Here is a 20073-nt window from a genome sequence, read left to right as displayed (position 1 = left end):
AAAAAAAAAAAAAAAAAAAAAAAACGACCCATAATAAACAATTGTCAAAAAAGATTCCTTTCTTAAAAGAAGTCCTAGAATTCAAAGATAAGATCTTGAGAGGGGTGAGGTGGAAGATGGTGATTGGCCAATGATATCCCTTTTTGGTTCAAATTTTTCCAAAGATATTCAAATAATTTAGTTATAGCATGATTGTCTTCTTAGGGATTCAATTCCCCACTTTCAAAGCTATCTTTTTATCTCCTCCATTTTCTTGTACTTTCAATTCTATTGATACCCAAAAGCCAAAGGTAATACCTTTTCTTTGTTCTTCTTTTGGCTCACCTCGTTCGGATGGCACTGTATAACAGAAGGATGAGTCGAGTCGAGTCGAGGTAGGGCTTTCTTTGTCGTCACCATCCAACCTATCTAGTGATCAGCATTACCATAAACTCTAATGCTTCAACCTCACGCAGGTCATCTTGTTCTCATCGACCTTAATGATCTTGCCCTTTTCAGTCAATCAAGGTTATTAGCTCATATATACTTTCACGATATGATACAATACGACACAACCCATTTGCTTTTCTTTGTGATGATAAATGATCCGACCCATCATACATTTAATTCTCTTCGATAGCCAATTGCAAAAAAACAATCATTAACATTTTACTGTAATATTATCTTAATCTTTACATCTTAAAGAATCTAATATATCTGTGAAGTTTCTAGTAAAATAACTCACTTCACACATAATCATTATGAAATAGTTGTCTTTAATTATAAGCGCAAATTTGTAAACCAAAAAGTGCTTCAATTATTAAGAAAAGTAAAACCCTAGCTTGCCTATACATCCTAGTGATTAGATTTGAGAGGTTCGTATCAAACCAATAATTTTAGAGCCCACACACTGACCTAAGGTTTTTATATCTAATTTAAATAGATATTTATGATTAAAAAAGAAATACATGAATGAACTGAAATTACATCGGAACGACGGTAGCTTTAAATTAAAAAAAAAAAATTATAGTAGACATTGCTTTATAAGAATCAACGTTATGTCAGATTTCAATTCGATTGAATTAGAATCTAAAGACAAATGACTCTTTAAACCGCGACCAATTCTGCTTCTCGAAATACTTTTTTTTTTTTTTACACTGACTGTTGGATGACGGGTCATTATATATCTACTCAAAATCAAGTCATGGTTCGTTTTATGAACGTTTAGAACAACGAACAAAAATTGGATTTGGGATTTCTCTACGCTCGTCCAAAATGCATTACCTTTCCCGACGTCCTAAAGCTTAGCGTCGAGAAGCGTCGAAACATGTTTTGATGGAGGCATCTGTTGCCATTGCCAAGGTGGAGAGTCCATTAAAATTTAAAACCACCACTGACCAAAAGGAACAGTTTTAGAACCAAATCTTTAATTATTGCATCTTTGTCTCTTATAGCTACTACACTTCCCCATCTTTTTACAATATCTATTATTAAATATTCATCCTCATATAAATATTAAAAAAAATATACTTTTTTTTTTCTAGATTTATAGTTGACCGTACCCAATTGGACTAACTCCAGTTAGGTTGGTGACGTAAACAACTCAAACAGAGTTTACAACCCAACCCAATATTTTATTTATGGATTGGATTATCGAGTTATTTTTCTTTTTTCTTATTTTTTTAAAATTAAAACTTATTCAAAATCTATGTTACATTAATAACTAAAATCTTATAAAGTTCAAATATCAAACATTCACAAGTCACAACGTATCACTAACATCTAATCAATGTCAAATATTCTTAATATTTATTATAATCTTTAAAGTGTTGGGTATATATATATATATATATATATATATACCATAATTATGTATTCCATTAATTATATATACCTAATAATAATTCACAATATGGTATTTGGTGACATTATACTTGGAATGCATTACAAATAAATTTATTATTATTTTTTAATGCATTTAAATTAAAATAAATATAAATATTTATTTATTTATTTATAATTATTGCATGTGAAATGCTTTTGAAAATAATGGATTAGGAATGGGTTGTGGGGTTTAATTCATGAAATAAAAACCAACACATGTGATGTGCACCATAAAGTAATATCAATTATACACACAATGTGTTCACACTACTGTGTTCTCAACTATCTCTCCCCATTTATATATATATAAAAAAAATCTTTATTAAATTTTAAATTCAATTTTCGTACTCGTTAACCTGCTACCTACCTAATTCTCGAGCTTCATAATGTCTCAATTTTATATTGTTGCTTTGATTGTTCAACTGTTGGTGTGAGCACGAGTCGATCTGAATGAATCAATACCTATTGAACTATATTCAAATCGTTATGTATCGTCATCAGTTTCACGGTTTTAAAACGTGTCTGCTTAGGAGAGGTTTCAACACCCTTATAGAGGATCTTGTTTTTTTTTCATAAAAAGAAATAATTATTTTATTGAATGTTCTCGCTTGGGCCTATCCACAAAATTTATTGGGCCGTTAGTTATGGGCCGAAGGTGGGTCGTAGTGGGCCTTTATTGGGCTGGAGGTTGTTATAGTTAACAGAAGAACACTTTTATCCAAAATTTTTAAAAAATGGTGGGCCGAATACAAAGTCAACCAAAGCCCACAATGACGTGGGAATTAAATAATAATAAATATTATTATTAGAAGTCGCTAACTTAATACCTTAATCAATTACTTAAATGCCCTTCTAATCTTCAATGACTGACTCTTACTAAGCCGATTTCATAGGGCTAAATGTGTCATTTAGTTATTTGGTAACTGAAATCGAATTTTATTCTATTTTGTCTATTCTATGTTATTGCATACATCACTTGTTGCTTATTATGACATTGTGGTTTCCTTTGCGAGAACCATGAACCTATTGCGGTACTGAGACACTGTTGTCTTGACTTGTACACTGATAATCAAATTTGTTCGATACTTGGCCTACGTGAGCTTGAACAGCAATAGTAATAGTAGTCCCCATTTTGAGGTCTTGGTTCTAGCTTCGTCTCGCATGCCACCAAATATGATAGAAAGAACGATTTGATTTTGTGGTTCACACTCATTCTCAGCTATCAAACATAAAATTAAAAGTTCTTCCATCTATGCATCTATGCACGTGTAAATCAAAATTTATATTATAAATTTAATTAAAATAATAAAAAAAATGATAGAGATAGGATGATAGGATTAGTGGATTTATTTTTCAAAGTAATTCCACTTCCTATATTAAAAATAAATAAAATAATAATAATAATAAAAGCTACCAAATTAATCTCACTTGGGTTAATATAATATAACTAATATGTCACATCTAAAAATATCAGATAAAATTATGAAATTAATTAATATTAATAAAAGTAATAATTATAATAAAATGAGTTGTACGGTAGATAGGTACTCCCTTTTGTCATCTTCTTACGTGGCATCCTTTCCTATTTTGTCCTAAACAAAAAGACAAACTTATCTACGACTGTCTCTCGGCCGCTGGGGACCGATACACGGAATTGACGGATCAGAGAAAAGTTCAGTGCGGCGGACGGCGGTGGATGCAGACGGAATTTCATTTTCTGTCCGATTCCACCAGGCATAGAAACAACTTCAATCTTCTAATTCTTGCGAGTTTCCAACTTCTCAATGCCGGCGGGGCTCCGGCAAGGCCAAGTCTTCTCAGGCACTGACATTTGATAACGCTTTAGGGCATAGAAGGGGCAGTTGGTGGTGGTGGTACTGGTGGGGACGATTGTGGACTGCCCACCATCTGTTCGACGAAATGCGTAGGAGGAATTGGGCGTCAACTTTTGCTGCGAGAAAAAAGATGAATGTGTCACACTCTTGAAAGAATGTTTCGTTTTTCTCTCTAACCGATGTGGGATCTCACAATCTACTCCCTTAGGAGATGGCGTTCTCGTTGGCAATCGTTCCCTTATCCAATTGATGTGGGACTCCCAAATCCACCCTTCTTCAAGGTCCAACATCCTTATTTGTACACCACCTCATGTATACCCCTTCAGGGTTTAGGGCTCTTATACCATTTGTAATAGCTCAAGTCTACCGATAGTAAATATTGTCCTTTTTTAGCTTACACTTGAGGGGAGGATTTTCTCTCAAAGTTTTTAAAACGTGTAACGCGTCTGTTGGAGAGGTTCTCCTCTCCAACTGATGCGGAGGGTGGGTGTGTGTGAATTGAAGATGAGACACAAATGCAAAAGAGAGAAATGGGTTGAATTATCATATGTGACACCATTATCAATCAACTTTTAGCCAAAGAAAGGGAAAAAGGTGGGGGAGATGAAATGAACACCATCTTTTAGCCATTAATTATTCAAGAATGTTGTTCTTGGAGATCTGGTTGCTCTTTTCTTTTGCTTGGTGATGAAGCATGGTGGGTTGTATTTATCAGTGATGAGTATCATTGGTGGCCAGGCGGATAGTCCAACCAAGCAACATGAGCATATCATAAAAGGGTAAGAAGTATTGTATTGAATTTATGTTTGGGAATGCTTCACCATCACAACTTTTGTGTTTGATTATTATTTACAACCTTCTTTTTCAAAAGAAAAAGAGAAAAACCAAAGCACTTGGAACTACTTTTTTTCCCTTTCATTTTGACATGAACCTGACTGTTGCTATGAAAAAGTGCATTTTGTTCTAAATATTTCCTTGAACTGTTTTGGTTACATTTTGGATTTGTTTGCTCTATTAAAACTGCTTCTACTTAGGTTAGATTCAATGTAAAAGACGAGTATTTAACTTCAAATTTGAGTGGTTGGTGGAGTTGGTTGCCGAATGTGGAGAGTGATTATCAGTCACTAGCCTTGATTCCCAGTCTTGGTCGTCAGAGACAGGTGGCTAGCGACCAAGATTGGGGATCAGTGACCAACGACCAAGACTGACTGTTAATGCCTTGCAATGAGACTAGGGATTAGCGAACAAGATCATAGAAAGGTAACCAATGACTAGGATCACGAAACCAATCGAGCCACCAATTGTTAGGGCTAGGTGATTGTTGTTGGCTGCTAGTTGCCGATCATTTTTCCCTGGTCCTAGTCGTCGATCGCCGGTCCTCAAGCTTTGTTAGTTGTTGGACTCGATTCCTAGTCACCAACACCCAATTGGTGAAGTAATCGTAACTCACATGTCCCTGATTTCGATCGATAATCTTAATTGTCGACCACAAGTAGTCGGTTGCTAGTTTCGATCCTTGGCTCCTAGTCTCAATCACCAATGATCAATGGCCAACAACTAGTAATTAGCAACCACTTTGGTGATCATGGTCGAAGTGGTCATTGATCACTAATCCCCAGTCCCAATCGTTGACCATTGATCCTCAGTCCTAGTCGTTGGAGGTACTGATGGTCACCCATAGTCATTGGTGGTTTGTGATTATCAACAATGGCCACGACGAGAGTGAAGCTAGAGAAATTTATTAGAATTTTGCATCTTCTCATCAACACGAGCACAACTAACAATCAAAGTACCAATTAGCCTTCCTCAAATCTTCAACTTATTCTCTCACTTATCAAAGTATCACACACATGCCCATTGTGCCATAAAGATGTGGCTTTGCATAGTGCCACACCATGGGGGGACGAATAACCCCACATTTTCTCAACGTGGGAAATCTTTTACTACTTTTTCTTATCTTTTTTTCATTCATCCCGAAAAAGAATTTAAGAATTTTGTAATACCATGAAATGAAATAAAGTAATTTCTCGTATAACGACGTTCCAAATGTCAGAATCAAGTAAACGAATGATACACAAATGAACTGAAACCATATATTCGGACAAAAACCATCCTAAAAATAAAACAACTAAGAAAAACTTTAAAAAAATTTAAGTTATAATAACTTCTTCAAAATTATGCTACAAAACATGTGAACAAAGACAAATTATGTTGAAACGACTCGTGTTGGTTTGTAGGGATAATTTTTACTTTTAGATACGAGAAGTAAGTAACGTAGTCATATTACAGAAGATACAATAAATGTCCGAGCCAATCCAAATTCGATTCCTAGATATTATTCGCTACATCGACTACGACTAAGCAATTTTAAGATATATACAAAGATCACCACCAGGAGCTCCTTGGGGCATTATTGTTATTACTATTATTAATTACATGATAGTGACTAATTAAAATAAGGGTTTGGGTGTTCCTTTTTGTTGTCTTTTAAAGCCACTCATACTCATACATATCATATTAATATATATATATATATATTTATATTTATTTATTTATTGGTCTCTTTAGCAATGTTTATCTACATTTATTTGTTTTGTGGGTATGGCCAAATCTTAATTTTTAATTTTTATATAATTTAATGAATATTAATATAATATTTTATTGGAGCATTATCCAAAATAAAAATTAAGTGATAATTTGGTAATTACTCGGTATTTTGTTTTTAAATTAATTTAATTTCTTGGCTTTGAAAATTATATTAAATATTTATACTCTTCTATCCATTATTTATTACTGATTTTAAGGTTTATATATATTCAATAAGAACATGTTTTTTCATTTTATAATTGAAAATTAAATACTTTTTTAGAATCTTAAATATTTAAAAAAAAAGTATAATTATTTGAAAAGTAAAAATATTCCTAATTTAAGAATAATATACGATGGCTAATGCTCTTTAATGAATGCTAAAAATGGAGAATAATGAATATTATATATTCTCAAATAATGGGAAATTACTAAATCCACCCTTATCCTTTAACATTGGAAAGCCACCTCTTATATTTTACAACATTTATTCTTAAATTTAATTAACCTTATATCTCAATTACATTTTTTTTATAGATCAAAATTAAATTTTACTCAAATAATTTCTACAATTAGTCATGGTTTATCGACCCAGCAATAATTTTATTAAAATTCGAGAATCAAATTTTATCCATAGAAGGTAAAATCGAAATTCATACGCTTTTTGGAGATGTCTTCAATTAAAGCTAGTGGTTCCATGTGCTCGATCGAACCATTTGGATTTCTTACTGTAACTCCCATAATCATAATCATAATCATAACAACTTCAACAGGGACACCGTCTTCATTACCTAAGAGTCCAATGTAGACTGCATTAAGCACGAAGAGCTCCTCTTTGGTTCCATTTGTCCACATGCTTCCTTTCCATCATGGGAATTCAAGCTTGATTGTTTTGTGTATTCGATTGGCTTGGTAATTATTCATCATTCAATTTATTGTGTTCTTCTTTCGAGCGGACGTCAACTTCTAAGCAACCAACTAGTACTGTTGATCTTGACCTACGTAAAGAATAAATAGAAATAAAAAGAATCAAAATTATATATATAAATAAATAAACATTTTTTTTTTAATTTTCATTTTCATAAGAACTTAAATGTATTATTATTGGTGTATAAAATTTAGAATTAAAAAAAAAAAAAAAAAAAAAAAACGTTAGTAACTGCAAACCGGCTGCCATGGATTTGCCTAAACTTGTCGGAACGCAAGAGGATTTGTAACGGGAAAAACTGACCACAGCGGTTATTTAATTAATTATTTAATAATAAATATATATTTTTAAACTCACTAAAAAAGAAAAAGAAAAAAACAGTACAGCNTTTTTTTTTTTTTTTTTTTTTTTTTTTTTTTTTTTTTTTTTTTTTTTTTTTTTGTCTATATATATTGTGAAACTCCTAACCAAAATCTGTGCAAAAATAACTCATCTCCGGTTCCGGCCTTGCCTTCTTCTCTGCTACTCGTGACGTTTCGTTTTCTCTCTCGCCCTTTTTTCTTTCTCTTTTCAACCGCCATTGGAATTCTGCAGCTCCTTAATCCATCCCCTGCATTTTCTGCGGTTCTTTCTATTTCTGTTTGGTCCTCTTGTGGTTCGATTTGCAGGCGGTGAAATTATTGGAGGAGGAGATTATGAGGTTGAAGGAGGATTTGCCTTACACCGCCGACGAAGACGTATCTGAAATGGAGGAAACGGTGTCGCTCCAGGCTAGGTATTCGAATGCGCACCAGAGGAAGGTGGTTGTTGTAGGCTATGCTCTTACCTCCAAGAAGACCAAGAGTTTTATGAAGCCTAAGCTTGAAGGACTGGCTAGGTATAATCCAGACTCCGCCATGTTTTTTTTTTTGTTTTGTTTTGATTTGGTTTGGTTTGGTTTGGTTTGATCGTTTATTCTTGCGTTGTTTTTGTTTTGAAACCTTGGAATGCGAAGCGATTTTGATTTTGATTTCTTCGGAGGGGCTGTTCGTTTTTCTTTTCTTGTTCTTCTTTTAGGAATGTATGAATCGTTTTTTCGGCTGTTGTTTCACCGAGGAATATTCCAGAGCCACTTACGTCGTTTTCCTTTGCCTGCAATTAAGATTGTTCCAAAGATCAGTAGGTTCCAAAGATTTCGCAATCGAGAACGATATTATAAATCAACTTGCATTTTTTATTTTCTGTGGATTCTTAGGCTGCAATTAAGATGGGGACCTGAAAATAAAATTCTAAGATATGTTTAATAAAAAAAGAAATGGATTCGATCGATTACGCTATCATTAGTCTCCTATCACGATGTTTATTGAGTTATTGTTGCTTTTATCCTATAATCTGCGCTGGCAAATGCAGGAACAAGGGTATATTGTTCGTTGCAATTGATCAAAACAGACCTCTGTCGGATCAGGGTCCTTTTGACATTGTTCTACACAAGGTTAGTCATTCTTTGGAACTTTCCTCCATGGTAGAATTTCCTGGAAATAAACCTTATGATTTTGGGAAGAGGACCATCTATGTCTTTCTAAGAGTGTGAATTCATAAACCTTCTTCAACTTTTTTGACCATTTGCTGGGGCCCAGTTGTCTGTAGTAGGTTTTGTGCGGTGCTTATGGGTCTTCAACTCTTTGCCACAGTACTTATTTCTGCCCTTGTTTTTCTTACACGCAGTTGTCAGGAAAAGAGTGGCGTCAGATTCTCGAGGTTGGTTCTCTATTGACTTTCGATGTAGTTTCAGTTTGACTGTTTTAAATGTGTGTATATTACATTTAAGCCTTGTTGAATGTAATGTTGTATGCCTAACTTGTCGGCAATGCGACATCTATTCACTTTGTTTGAGTCGAATGGTCATTGACATTGGCTAATCGACTGACTAGTTTTGATATGTAAAGCTTACCACATCTGGCATAATGTGCAGACTGGTTCTCGTATATCGTGAATCATAATTGAGTCATGGCTCCATTGTTATAGCAATGGTTGTAAGGACTCCACTTACATTTTTATTTTTAGTTGCCTTTATTTTAGGAGATGATCTTCAACGATTGAGTCATGGTTCTTCCAAGATTGAGTCATGGCTCCATTGATATAGCAATGCTTGTGAGGACTCCACTTACTCTTTTATTTTTAGTTGCCTTTATTTTAGGAGATGATCTTCCATGATTGAGTCATGGTTCCATTGATGTAGCAATGTTTATACATGACTAAACTGATGAAGATGTCTTACAAATTTTCAATTTAGTCTCACAGATATTAAGATTCTCTCTATTTCAGCCTTGCAAGTATTCAAAATAGGTCCACATACACCATCTACCTCCACTTACAGGAGACCCATGCCCGTAACAGATTGTGGATTAACGAGTTTTTTTTTCTTTTGAAAAATAATGTCATTTTTCAATTGATTCTTTGAGGTCGGCTTAGAAATCATATGAGATTTAGCTTTTAATTGTATTCTACGTTATTTAGAAATATTTTGTTGTGTTTTCCTGCTCTCGTCGACCATTCCTCTCTTGAACATCAGTTGTTAATTACTACATATTATGTCATTAGAAGATTCAGTATGTTTTTGCAGATGTATGAAAGGGATGGAAGAACTACCCTAATCTTTTCATTTTGTAATCTGAATAACTATTATTATTTATCTTTTTTTTTTTCTGGCTTCCTAACCTTAACTGGAGCCCATTTGGCCATGATGGACCATATATATGTCGGAAACATTTGCATTAAAAAAGAACTGTTTCATAAAATATGTCCAAAACATTTCCAAATTCATAAACTCCAATTTTTTTCTTACCCTCTTTGCATATGTTTGTAGGAATACAGGCAAACACACCCAGAAGTGACCGTTCTAGATCCTCCGGATGCAATACAGCATTTACACAGTCGCCAGTCTATGCTCCAGGCTGTTGCTGATATGCAATTATCTGAATCCTATGGTAAATATTGGAAATATGTGTTGCTTGAGCGCCGTATATATGAGTATTACTCTCTGACATTTACTGAATGTGAAGGGACCTTTCTGCTGTGCAGGTAGAGTAGATGTTCCAAAACAATTAGTCATAAAGAAAGATGCATCAACCATTTCTGATGGTGTGGTGAAGGTCGGGCTAAATCTTCCTCTTGGTATGTATATCTAGGCGATACTGATCCCTATGTCGTTGGCATCATCTTTTAGGCAATCTAGGGGAGTGATTTTTGTTAGATATGTCCGTATTATTGATCTCTTATTTTTACGCTTCATCTTTGCATTCTTTGTCTCATATTGGCATCAGTTGCTAAGCCGTTGGTTGCTGATGGAAGTGAAAAGTCTCATCAATTATCTTTAGCTTATGATAAATACTCCCTCCAAAAGCTTGAGCCTCCTCTTGTTCTCCAGGAGTTTGTCAACCATGGTGAGTAATTCTAACCTACTTCCCTTTATTCCATGTTACATCATAATTCGAGTCGTGAATTTTATTTCTGAATTGCTATTACTCATCGTGCCAGGGGGCGTCATGTTTAAGGTCTTCATCGTCGGTGAAGCTATAAAAGTGGTCAGACGTTTTTCTTTACCAAATGTATGCATGAGGGAGGTATTGAAAAATGCTGGCATCCACCGTTTCCCAAGAGTTTCTCATGCTGCAGCATCTGCTGATGATGCTGATCTTGATCCTCATGTTGCTGGTTAGTCATCAAATTTCAAAACTTGTTCATGATCGGTCATTGTGTCCATAATTTAGAGGAAAGGTTTAAGATGTGATAGGACTTTTCCCCTGCAGAACTTCCTCCTCGACCTCTATTAGAGAGACTAGCAAAGGAACTCAGGCGTAGACTGGTAGGGATTTTGCTCAGTTTCCTCATCTTTCTTGGGGCAAATCATGTGTTGTTGGGAAAAGTAGATTGTGTTCATATGGTCATGCTATCTGTGCAGGGGCTTCGTTTATTCAACCTCGACATTATTCGAGAGTATGGAACTAGAGATCAATATTATGTCATTGATATCAACTACTTCCCTGGTAAGTGTTTATCTTCTATGAACGTGATACCAATTTTGCTTCATTGATATCAAAACTTGTTCTCGTTGTAGGGTATGGGAAAATGCCGGAATATGAACACATATTCACAGATTTCCTGTTGGGCCTGATGCAAAGCAAGTACAAGAAGAGAACAACTTACTAAGACATTCTTTGATACTCATACGGTCATTCATGTTCAGTACTCCCCACAAGGGCCATTCGAGGAGCTCGTACAATCTTTACTTGGCTGAAGGACGGGAGAGGTGTTGTAGTCGATGGGTTCGTGCGAAATTGATTACCTAAAATCTCTTCCCTTTGGTTTTTAGCCATTATCTAATGTGTTATGCTCGCTCACAAAGTTGACGAGTTTGCAGTTAGGAAGGTGTGTGAAAATATGCCTTTTTTACTTGCATCAATTAACTCAAATTTGAACTAATTTCCTCTGGGGCCCCTGCTGCTGCTTTTGTTGGGAGTTTTGGTAGAATGACTGTAATATTTCTGGGGTAAATAATGGATTTAGTGTCAAGGATGGAATGTAAATTTTGTTTTGGAACTAATTAACGCTTATAAGTTATAACATCTTTCTTCCCATCAAGTGATTATCGAAATCATATGTCAATACTAGTAATGCAAGGTGATTGCATATAGGTGATTGTGTATGGTTCAGAATTGAATGGGTTCTAAAGAAGATCCCCTCCACCATTTTCAGATTAAACCAAATGAGTTGCCAGCAGAGATAATATGAAGTTCATGGAGCTTTATATTACAGGCATTAGTTAGAAATGAGCCTCTAGTTATGATGATTAACTCATTGTCTATGAGATCTCACACAAAAGGAGAAATGAAGGAGTGACAGCCTCAAAGGGGTGGGTTGTGAGATTCCATATCGATGGGAGAGGGGAATGAGTGTCAGCGTATCGCGCTGGATCCTAAAGGGAGGTGGATTGTGAGATCTCACATCGGTTGGAGAAAGAGAACGAGGAACGAGTGTCGGCGAGGACGCTGGATCCTTGAATTGTGAGATCTCACATCGATTGGGGAAAGAGAACAAAGAACGAGTGCCAGCGAGAACGCTGACCCTAAAAGGAGGTGGATTGTGAGATCTTACATCAGTTGAAGAAGAGAACAAGGAACAAAACGCTGACCCTAAAAGGAGGTGAGATCCCACATTAGTTGAAGAAGAGAACAAGTAACAGAACGCTGACCCTAAAAGGAGGTGGATTGTGAGATCCCACATTAGTTGAAGAAGAGAACGAGGAACGGGTGCCAGTGTCGTGAAGACGATGGGCCTAAAAGGGGTGGATTATGAGATCCCGCATTGGTCGGGGAGGAGAACGAAACAAAAAGAACAAGGAATGAGTGCCAGCGAGGACGCTGGACACTGTAGGGGGTGGATTGTGAGATCCCACATTGGTTGGGGAAAGAGAACGAGGATCCTAAAGGTGAGTGGATTGTGAGATCCCACGTCGGTTGGGAAAAGAGAACGAGGACGCTAGATCCTGAAGGGGTGTGGATTGTGAGATCTTATATCGGTTGGAGAAGAGAACGAGGAATGGATGCCAGCGTTGCGAAAATGCAGGCCTAAAGGAGGGTGGATTATGAGATCTCATATTGGTTGGGAAGTAGAACGAAACATTATTTTACAAGAGCGTGGAAACTCATTCCTGGAAGGCATTTTTAAAAATTTTGAGAGAACCAAAAAGGAAAAAGCCTAAAAATGACAATATCTGCTCGCCTTGGGTTGTTACGAATGATATCATGACGACAATATCTACTCGTCTTGGGCTATTACAAATGATATTACAGTCAGACAGTGGGTAGTGTGCCAACGAGGACGCTGGCGCCAAGAAGAGTAGATTGTGGGGTTGGGCTGTTACAAATAGTATCAGAGCCAGACATCATACGTGCCATCGAGGACGGGTGAGCTTGAGCTGATACAAATAAAATATCAGAGTCAAACACTGAGTGGTGTGCTGATGCTCGGCTCCCATCACCGTGAACTTAGAGTATTTTAGGAGCTATATTTACAAGAAAATGTTGTTAGTTATTCATTCGGCCCTATTGAATCAGAAGAACAAGAGAGGTGAACAGCACAAGAGAAGAACTGCAACAGAGGGAGAAGGGAAAAGGGATTGGATTTGTTGGGTTTACCGTAGCAGATAGCCATGAAATTGTATTGATAGATTCAGAAATCTTGTAATATACGAAACCCAGAATTGTCTGAATTTCACCTGACACCACACTGCCTTCCTCATTTTCCTCTGCATCTTCACCTCCCCACATCATCACTGTCATAAACCCAATAACTCCCCCTCTCTCTCTTCTCAAACACTTTCAAAATCCCACTAAAATCACCCCTTTTTAACCCCAAATCTTTGCATAATTCACCCATCCAATCACCTCCCTTCCCTGGAAATAAACACAGAAATTCAAGCATTCCCAACAAAAACAGAGAAGAAGAACCAAAGGATTTTGATTTTTACAAGCAATTATTAGTATTCTTATTCAAAGAAACACAAAAAATGGAAGAACAAAATTCACGGGTTGAAGATGAAATTCCCACATTTGCATTTCCAGCTGATAGGTTTGTAATTAGAGGTCTCATCTTCACTAGACAGAGCAGAGAAATGGGTGGTTCTTCTTTTTCTTTGATTCTGATGTGAAGAATCACGCAGCGCCGCCACTGGTACTTGTACCGCCTCACAACGCCCTCCACATGCCTTGCACCTTCCTCTGCAGCTCGGCGGCCGTGACCCTATTTGACTACTCCTCACCATCTGCCCCTCCACCAACCCTGCATGCAGCCAAACCTCAATCATCCGTTCAAGGAGAGAAGTGAATAGAATGAATGAATGTGGGTTACCTTGAGCCATGGATGTGAGATGAATGAAAATGGAAACAGAGAGGAATAGCAAGTAAATTGAGGCTTGTTTGTTTTGAAGGGTGGTGGTGGTGCCCATGTCTTCAGTTTCAGAAAACAGGGTAATGGGTGTTGAAGGAGAAGAAGAAGAAGAAGAAGAAGAAGAAGTGCTTAAATAAGAACAGAGGAAAGGGAATTTTGGTGGCAGAAAAAAGGTATGCAGAGAGGGAAGAAAGAAGGTGAATCCTGAATAATATAAGTGTACCAAACCAAAAGAGTATCAGCTGCGGTCAGCAGAGATTGAGTGGCCACTCTATAATTCAAATTGACCCATCATTTTTACTTTTTAACTCTTTCCCCCTCTCTCTCTCCGCGCACGGTAAACGTTATGGTGCATGTTTATCAAGGAATGAACGGTTGAGTTATGATATGAAATATAGAATGAGTTGAGATGATACATGTTGAATGTGATTATGTTTGTTTACCGAGACGTGTATGCTATCTTATGAATTGAGATTAGTGACTAGATATCTATGTTTAGATCGTTATGTTATGTCTCTATTTCATATGTTTATGATGTATGTGATTATACGGGACGATTAGGGGTTTGTCAACTAACTTTTAATCGTGAACCTGACTCGATTGTCAAGGGTCTGGATAACCATAGAATTGACATGTGGTTTTATGATATATGATTTGTGTCATGTGAGGATTATTAGGAAATTTGTCAATTAGCTTTCTTTTGGTGAACTTGCTATGAGCGGTAAGGGTTCATAGTTGCACCTTAGAGTTGGTCAAGCCTTGACATGCATGACCCTACGAGATTTATACTGAGGTCGCACTTCGAGGACATTGAAATATGATGAAGGTGATGATAATGATGAGAGACTAGCAGAAACGACTAACTAGAAGACCTAGAGATACCTGGAGAACTTGAAAATATTTTGAGAACGGAAGGTCCAGATAGGACTAAGAACCAAGAGAATAAGAAAACCTAAGGTGTAGTTTTTAAAAAGAGCCTATACGGTGGAACGAATTCTCAAAAGAGAATAAGATACCGAACATATGAACAAGATCAATAAGACTTAATAACGAAATACGAACTACCAACAAGCTGCTTACTAAATATATCTTATACACTTCTGCTTGCTACTTCAACTATCTTTTCAAGTGGAGTTCAACGTAGCAGTCGAGGCGAAGGCACTTATTCGAGTCTGGAGTTGCTTTCTACTTATCGCCACTATCATCAATATCGTCACTATCATCCATATCGTCACTATCATCAATAAGAAAACCCTTNCAAGTTTGTCTATGAAGAGCAGATCTAATTATATTAGTGTCTATAATTGATTTCTTCTGCATAATACTAATCGATAGGGCCTCATTGGTAAGTGCTACAAGATCTCGTACATTGGAACCCATGGTTATGGAACCGAATCCATTAGTATGGAACATTTTCTTTTCCAAGTGAAATCCCCTAGTATATGAAAGAGTGAAAAAGTGCTTTCGTTGTTGTGGAATAAGAAGCCTTCGTATTTTAATGCATGTATTTAATTTATTCGGAGCTATTAGAGCGGGATCCACTTTTTGGGGAATATGGGTCGAAGCAATAACAAGAATATTTCTAGTGGAACATCTTTCACAATCCCTGGAGAGATAGTTCACTAATAGACCAAGGGATAAGTAATTCGACGCATTCACATCCAGATCATGAATGTTTGGAATCCATATTATGCAAGGAGACATTGCTTTTGCTAATTCGAATTGAAGGGTGATATAAAATCGGTCTATTTCCGGCATCATATCCATAGTTAGCGGCGCATTCATCATAGTTAGAAGCTCCAGCTCCGTATCAAGGTCACGGTCGATATCGTCACTATCATCAATATCGCCACTATCATCAATATCGCCACTATCATCAATATCGCCACTATCATCAATATCGCCACTATCATCAATATCGTCACTATCATCCATATCGTCACTATCATCAATAAGAAAACCCTTAGGGTTGTTATCCGGGAACTTGTTCAGAAATACTGTAATGAAAGGAAGATAGGAGTTTGTCGTTAGGTATTTGACCAAATAGGATCGTCCAGTTCCTATAGAACCTATCACTAAAATACCCCTACGGGGGGATAGGGCTAAGCGGAGCGAAAAGGGTTTTCCATGAGATGGAAAATTCAAACTATTAGCCCCACACGAGGTTTGTGAATAAGTGATTGTCTGATAATGAACAAGGAATGTCCGTCTTTCTGCTAAACAGAATGTATTGAACTCATAATTCATTAGATACTTTTTATGAATGTCAACTAAGTATCGTAAGTAAATTACTCCCGGTTGTTCAATCATTTGATAACCAGAGTCAGCACTTATTCGGGTCTGGAGTTGCTTTCTACTTACCTTTAAATACCTATTTTAAATTTGCATTCACGTGTTTAAATATTTTAAATTTCACGTATTTTTTTATTATTTGTACGTCACCAAGTAAGGCTCGAATAGCTCGAAAAACGGGTCGTTACACTCGGTTTCTACGAAGATAAAAGGCAAAGGGTAGTACAAGCAATAAGGCAAAGAAGAAAGGGGAAGGACATGAGCCTCGTTTGATGAGCCAACGTTGTTAATGCCTTTTGGTCTTCCTTCATTTTGTCTCCCATTTCCCTTTCCTTCTTTCCTTCTCTTTTAATGCATACAATCTTTGGCAGTTCCATTTCTACACGCCATATTCTTTGGCCCCATTCCTTTCCTTTTCTCCAAATCATTTTGATTGTTGTTAATACGTCATCCCGACCAACCTGTTTTTCTTTGGCATTCACGCTACAAAATTTGAATAGAGCTAGACACCGGATGATGTGTTAACGAGGATGTTGGACTCCTAAAGAGCGGATTGTGAGATCTCATATCGGTTGAATAAGAAAACAAAACATTCATTATAAAGATGTGGAAATTTCTCCCTAGTAGATGTGTTTTAAGACGGAAATATGTAACCAGTCAAACAAGTAGAGGTATCAATCTTTGCACGTCAAAGATTCATCATTTGAGCAAGGGGTGAGGCAAGGGTGGACGGAGAATTTTTCCATTTTTGTTTCAAAAACCGAGGATGAGGATGTGGATTGTAATTATCTTTGTTCCTATCCTCAATTTGATCTCTCGACCCTTTATCGTCATCTTTTTTTCTAAATTTTTTAAAGGGCAAAATACACTTCTAGCTCGTAATTAATTCGGGGTTAGTATCTATTTTGTTCCTAAAATTTCAAAACGAACACTTTACTTTACTATTAGGTTCGAGAAATAACTCTTAAGTTGCTCGTAAACTCGTATAGCCATTAGTTGAATAACGGTAACACAAACCGTGCAGATTCTTTTCATCTTTCTCAATCTCCTTTGGAATAACATATATTCATTGCATCACTCGGTGACATGCATCCAACCAACCTTTAATCTTGTTTTAACAATCTGCTTTTTAATCCATATGTTGTTCAATCATTGGTAGAAAATAAGGTTTAAAATCCGACCGACGCTTGTTTAAAATTAGAGTTAAATGATCGATTTTTGTTTGAGACTTCGGTTTGGGATTTGGATAGAGAAGTAATGCTTCATTTTCTTTTCATGTCTAAATAACAAATCCTTACACAACCAAGTTCTTCGGTACCGTTTGTGATGCTCTTCTGGATGTCGTTCTTATTGCCACGTCACAAGTGATGACACAACTGAGTAAATAATAAATTAAGTTAGTTATATGCATGTATAGGCAGACGGAAAGTATTTTAGTATATCAAAACTACAAAATGTTAGTGATAAATATTTTGTTTATTTTAAAAGTGTAAAAATATTTTTTGAATAAAAAATAAATGTCATAATATGTTAGTAATTAATAAATGGGTCAAAATGGTACCAAATATAAATTAATGAGATTGTAGAGTATGAGAAAAATAACAACAAAATAGAAATTAATATAGGATATAAAAGTTGAAAAAAAATGAAAAAATAATGAGAATTAAAAAATATAAATGATATAATATTTAATAAAAAATTGAGAAAAAAAAAACCCCTCAAATATCAGCGATACAGGGTAAAAAAGACTTTTTCTCCCTCCAATATTTCATATCATATGTTTGGTTCTATATTTTAAAATTTGATTTTTAATTTGTTAAAGTGGGAGAATCCTAAAATTTAACTACTTATTTAATATTTTAAATATATTAAAATTTAGTATTTTAAAAAATCAAAGTTCGAGCTCCAATACCAAAACAATAATAATAATAATAATAATATATATATATTAAAAATCTATTTGAGCTTTTTTAATTTTAATTTTTATATTTTTAAGTTTATATTTATTTATATTAACAGGATATTTTGGAGATATATTAGTTAGAGTTGTTAGTATAAATTGATTAATGGTGTATTTTATTTATTTACCTTAGTTATATATTTTTTTTCTATTTTTAGATATTAGTTAATAGTTTGTATCTATTTAAACGGGTAAACTTGAATGAAGATCCTACCCTTTTCCAATTCTATTTTCTATTTTTATTTCTTAACATAGTATCAGAGTACCGATCTTGGTATTTTTAATACCCGGGAGTATTAAACCTAAAGCCAAACCCTAACCAATTAGTGAAGTCTTTACAGCCGCCAATCATCCAATATCAAGAATACGTTATAAGCATCTTTCAAATTTCTCATCAAGCTCAAAGGTGACATATTCAAGATGTTCGTATTTTTTTTCACAACCTCTCAAGTGATCCAGAGCACCGATCTTTGTGTTATTATCCAGTAAATCATTTATGCATAGACCAAGAAGTGATCAGGGAAGATATTCACTTGTTTCAAATCAAATTAAATGGAGCAAGTTACCAATCCTCGAGTCAATCATTGCAGTCTATTTCTATTTTTATTTCTCATTCTCAACATGGTGCATGAACCAAGAAAACCACATTGGGAGGCAGCTCTTCGAGTTCTGAGGTACATCAAAGGCACTCCTGGTCAAGGACTCTCCCATATGAAAACAAGGCACTCCTGGTCAAGGACTCCTACTCCCATCTGAAAACAATTTAAGATTACAAACATATTGCGATCTAGGGTGGTTGTCGAACTTCCAGATGGTCTATTTCTGAGTTCTGCATTTTCCTTGGAAATTCAATTATTTCTTGGAAGTCTAAAAAGCAATGTGTCCAGATCATCAGCAGAAGCCGAGTATCGAGCTATGACAAATACTTGTTTAGAGTTAACTTGGTTAAGATACATTCTTCAAGTATCGAGCTATGACAAATACTTGTTTAGAGTTAACTTGGTTAAGATACATTCTTCAAGTATCGAGCTATGACAAGTATAGCTATGACAAATACTTGTTTAGAGTTAACTTGGTTAAGATACATTCTTCAAGACTTGAATGTTCCACTGTCCAAACCAGTATTATTATATTGTGATAATCAAGCAGCATTACATATAGGAGCCAATCCAGTTTTTCACGATCGTACGAAATACATTGAAATAGATTATCATATAGTTCAAGAAAAGTTACCAACTTGAATCATCAAACTGAATATATTTGAGATATTTAGGGAGTTGTTAGTATAAATTTGATTAATGGTGTATTTTATTTATTTACAAGATTTAGTTAGTTATACATTTTTTTCTAGTTAATAGTTTGTATCTATTTAAACGTGCTAAACCTGAAGATGATACATTCTCCAATTCTATTTTCTATTTCTATTTCTTAACCATTTATATTTATCCACTAATAATCAATACTAAATTTAAGATAAAATTTAATCAATTATCAAAATTCAAGAACTAAGATATATATATATATATATATATATATATGTATATATATATATATATGTATATATTAAGCTGCAATGATTAAAAAGGATGCGTTAATGGGGTTTTGGACCCGACCCGTGAAGGAGTATCCATTTGAAGCTCGTCGTCGGGGAGGAGATATTTTTGAACTTTTTTTTTGTGGAA

The 20073-nt window shown here is 35.4% G+C and overlaps 2 protein-coding genes across 3 annotated transcripts; one reads left to right on the top strand and one right to left on the bottom strand.

Moving 5' to 3' along the window:
* Positions 1-7687: 7687 nt before the first annotated feature.
* Positions 7688-11832, top strand: LOC111492079 (inositol-tetrakisphosphate 1-kinase 3-like). Of its 2 annotated transcripts, XM_023141257.1 has the most exons (10): positions 7688-8089; positions 8602-8683; positions 8917-8949; positions 10058-10178; positions 10273-10365; positions 10515-10634; positions 10729-10905; positions 11001-11056; positions 11153-11237; positions 11309-11832. In XM_023141257.1, the coding sequence occupies exons 1-10, from the start codon at positions 7908-7910 to the stop codon at positions 11398-11400; spliced, it is 1041 nt and encodes a 346-aa protein (XP_022997025.1). In that variant the 5' UTR covers positions 7688-7907; the 3' UTR covers positions 11401-11832. The 2 variants fall into 2 exon arrangements, with proteins under 2 accessions (XP_022997025.1, XP_022997027.1); XM_023141259.1 differs by lacking the exons at positions 7688-8089; positions 8602-8683; positions 8917-8949 and adding an exon at positions 9324-9857.
* Positions 11833-13331: 1499 nt separating this feature from the next.
* LOC111491985 (EPIDERMAL PATTERNING FACTOR-like protein 2) lies at positions 13332-14371 on the bottom strand. The gene is made up of 3 exons (XM_023141100.1): positions 14101-14371; positions 13801-14031; positions 13332-13646 (listed from the first exon to the last, which is right to left on the bottom strand). The coding sequence occupies exons 1-3, from the start codon at positions 14195-14197 to the stop codon at positions 13507-13509; spliced, it is 468 nt and encodes a 155-aa protein (XP_022996868.1). The 5' UTR covers positions 14198-14371; the 3' UTR covers positions 13332-13506.
* Positions 14372-20073: the final 5702 nt, after the last annotated feature.

This window comes from Cucurbita maxima, unplaced genomic scaffold, assembly GCF_002738345.1.
Source record: "Cucurbita maxima cultivar Rimu unplaced genomic scaffold, Cmax_1.0 Cma_Scf00017, whole genome shotgun sequence".
Taxonomy (NCBI): Eukaryota; Viridiplantae; Streptophyta; class Magnoliopsida; order Cucurbitales; family Cucurbitaceae; genus Cucurbita; species Cucurbita maxima.
This window is presented reverse-complemented; position numbering and strand designations above follow the sequence as displayed.

Coding starts and splice junctions, on each gene's coding strand:
- LOC111492079 (XM_023141257.1), top strand. CDS start 7,908: ATGAGGTTGAAGGAGGATTTGCCTTACACCGCCGACGAAGACGTATCT. Junction 8,684..8,916: donor TTGACATTGTTCTACACAAG/GTTAGTCATTCT, acceptor TCTTACACGCAG/TTGTCAGGAAAAGAGTGGCG. Junction 8,950..10,057: donor AGTGGCGTCAGATTCTCGAG/GTTGGTTCTCTA, acceptor ATATGTTTGTAG/GAATACAGGCAAACACACCC.
- LOC111491985 (XM_023141100.1), bottom strand. CDS start 14,197: ATGGGCACCACCACCACCCTTCAAAACAAACAAGCCTCAATTTACTTG. Junction 14,032..14,100: donor TCTCACATCCATGGCTCAAG/GTAACCCACATT, acceptor GGCTGCATGCAG/GGTTGGTGGAGGGGCAGATG. Junction 13,647..13,800: donor TATCAGCTGGAAATGCAAAT/GTGGGAATTTCA, acceptor GTTTATTTCCAG/GGAAGGGAGGTGATTGGATG.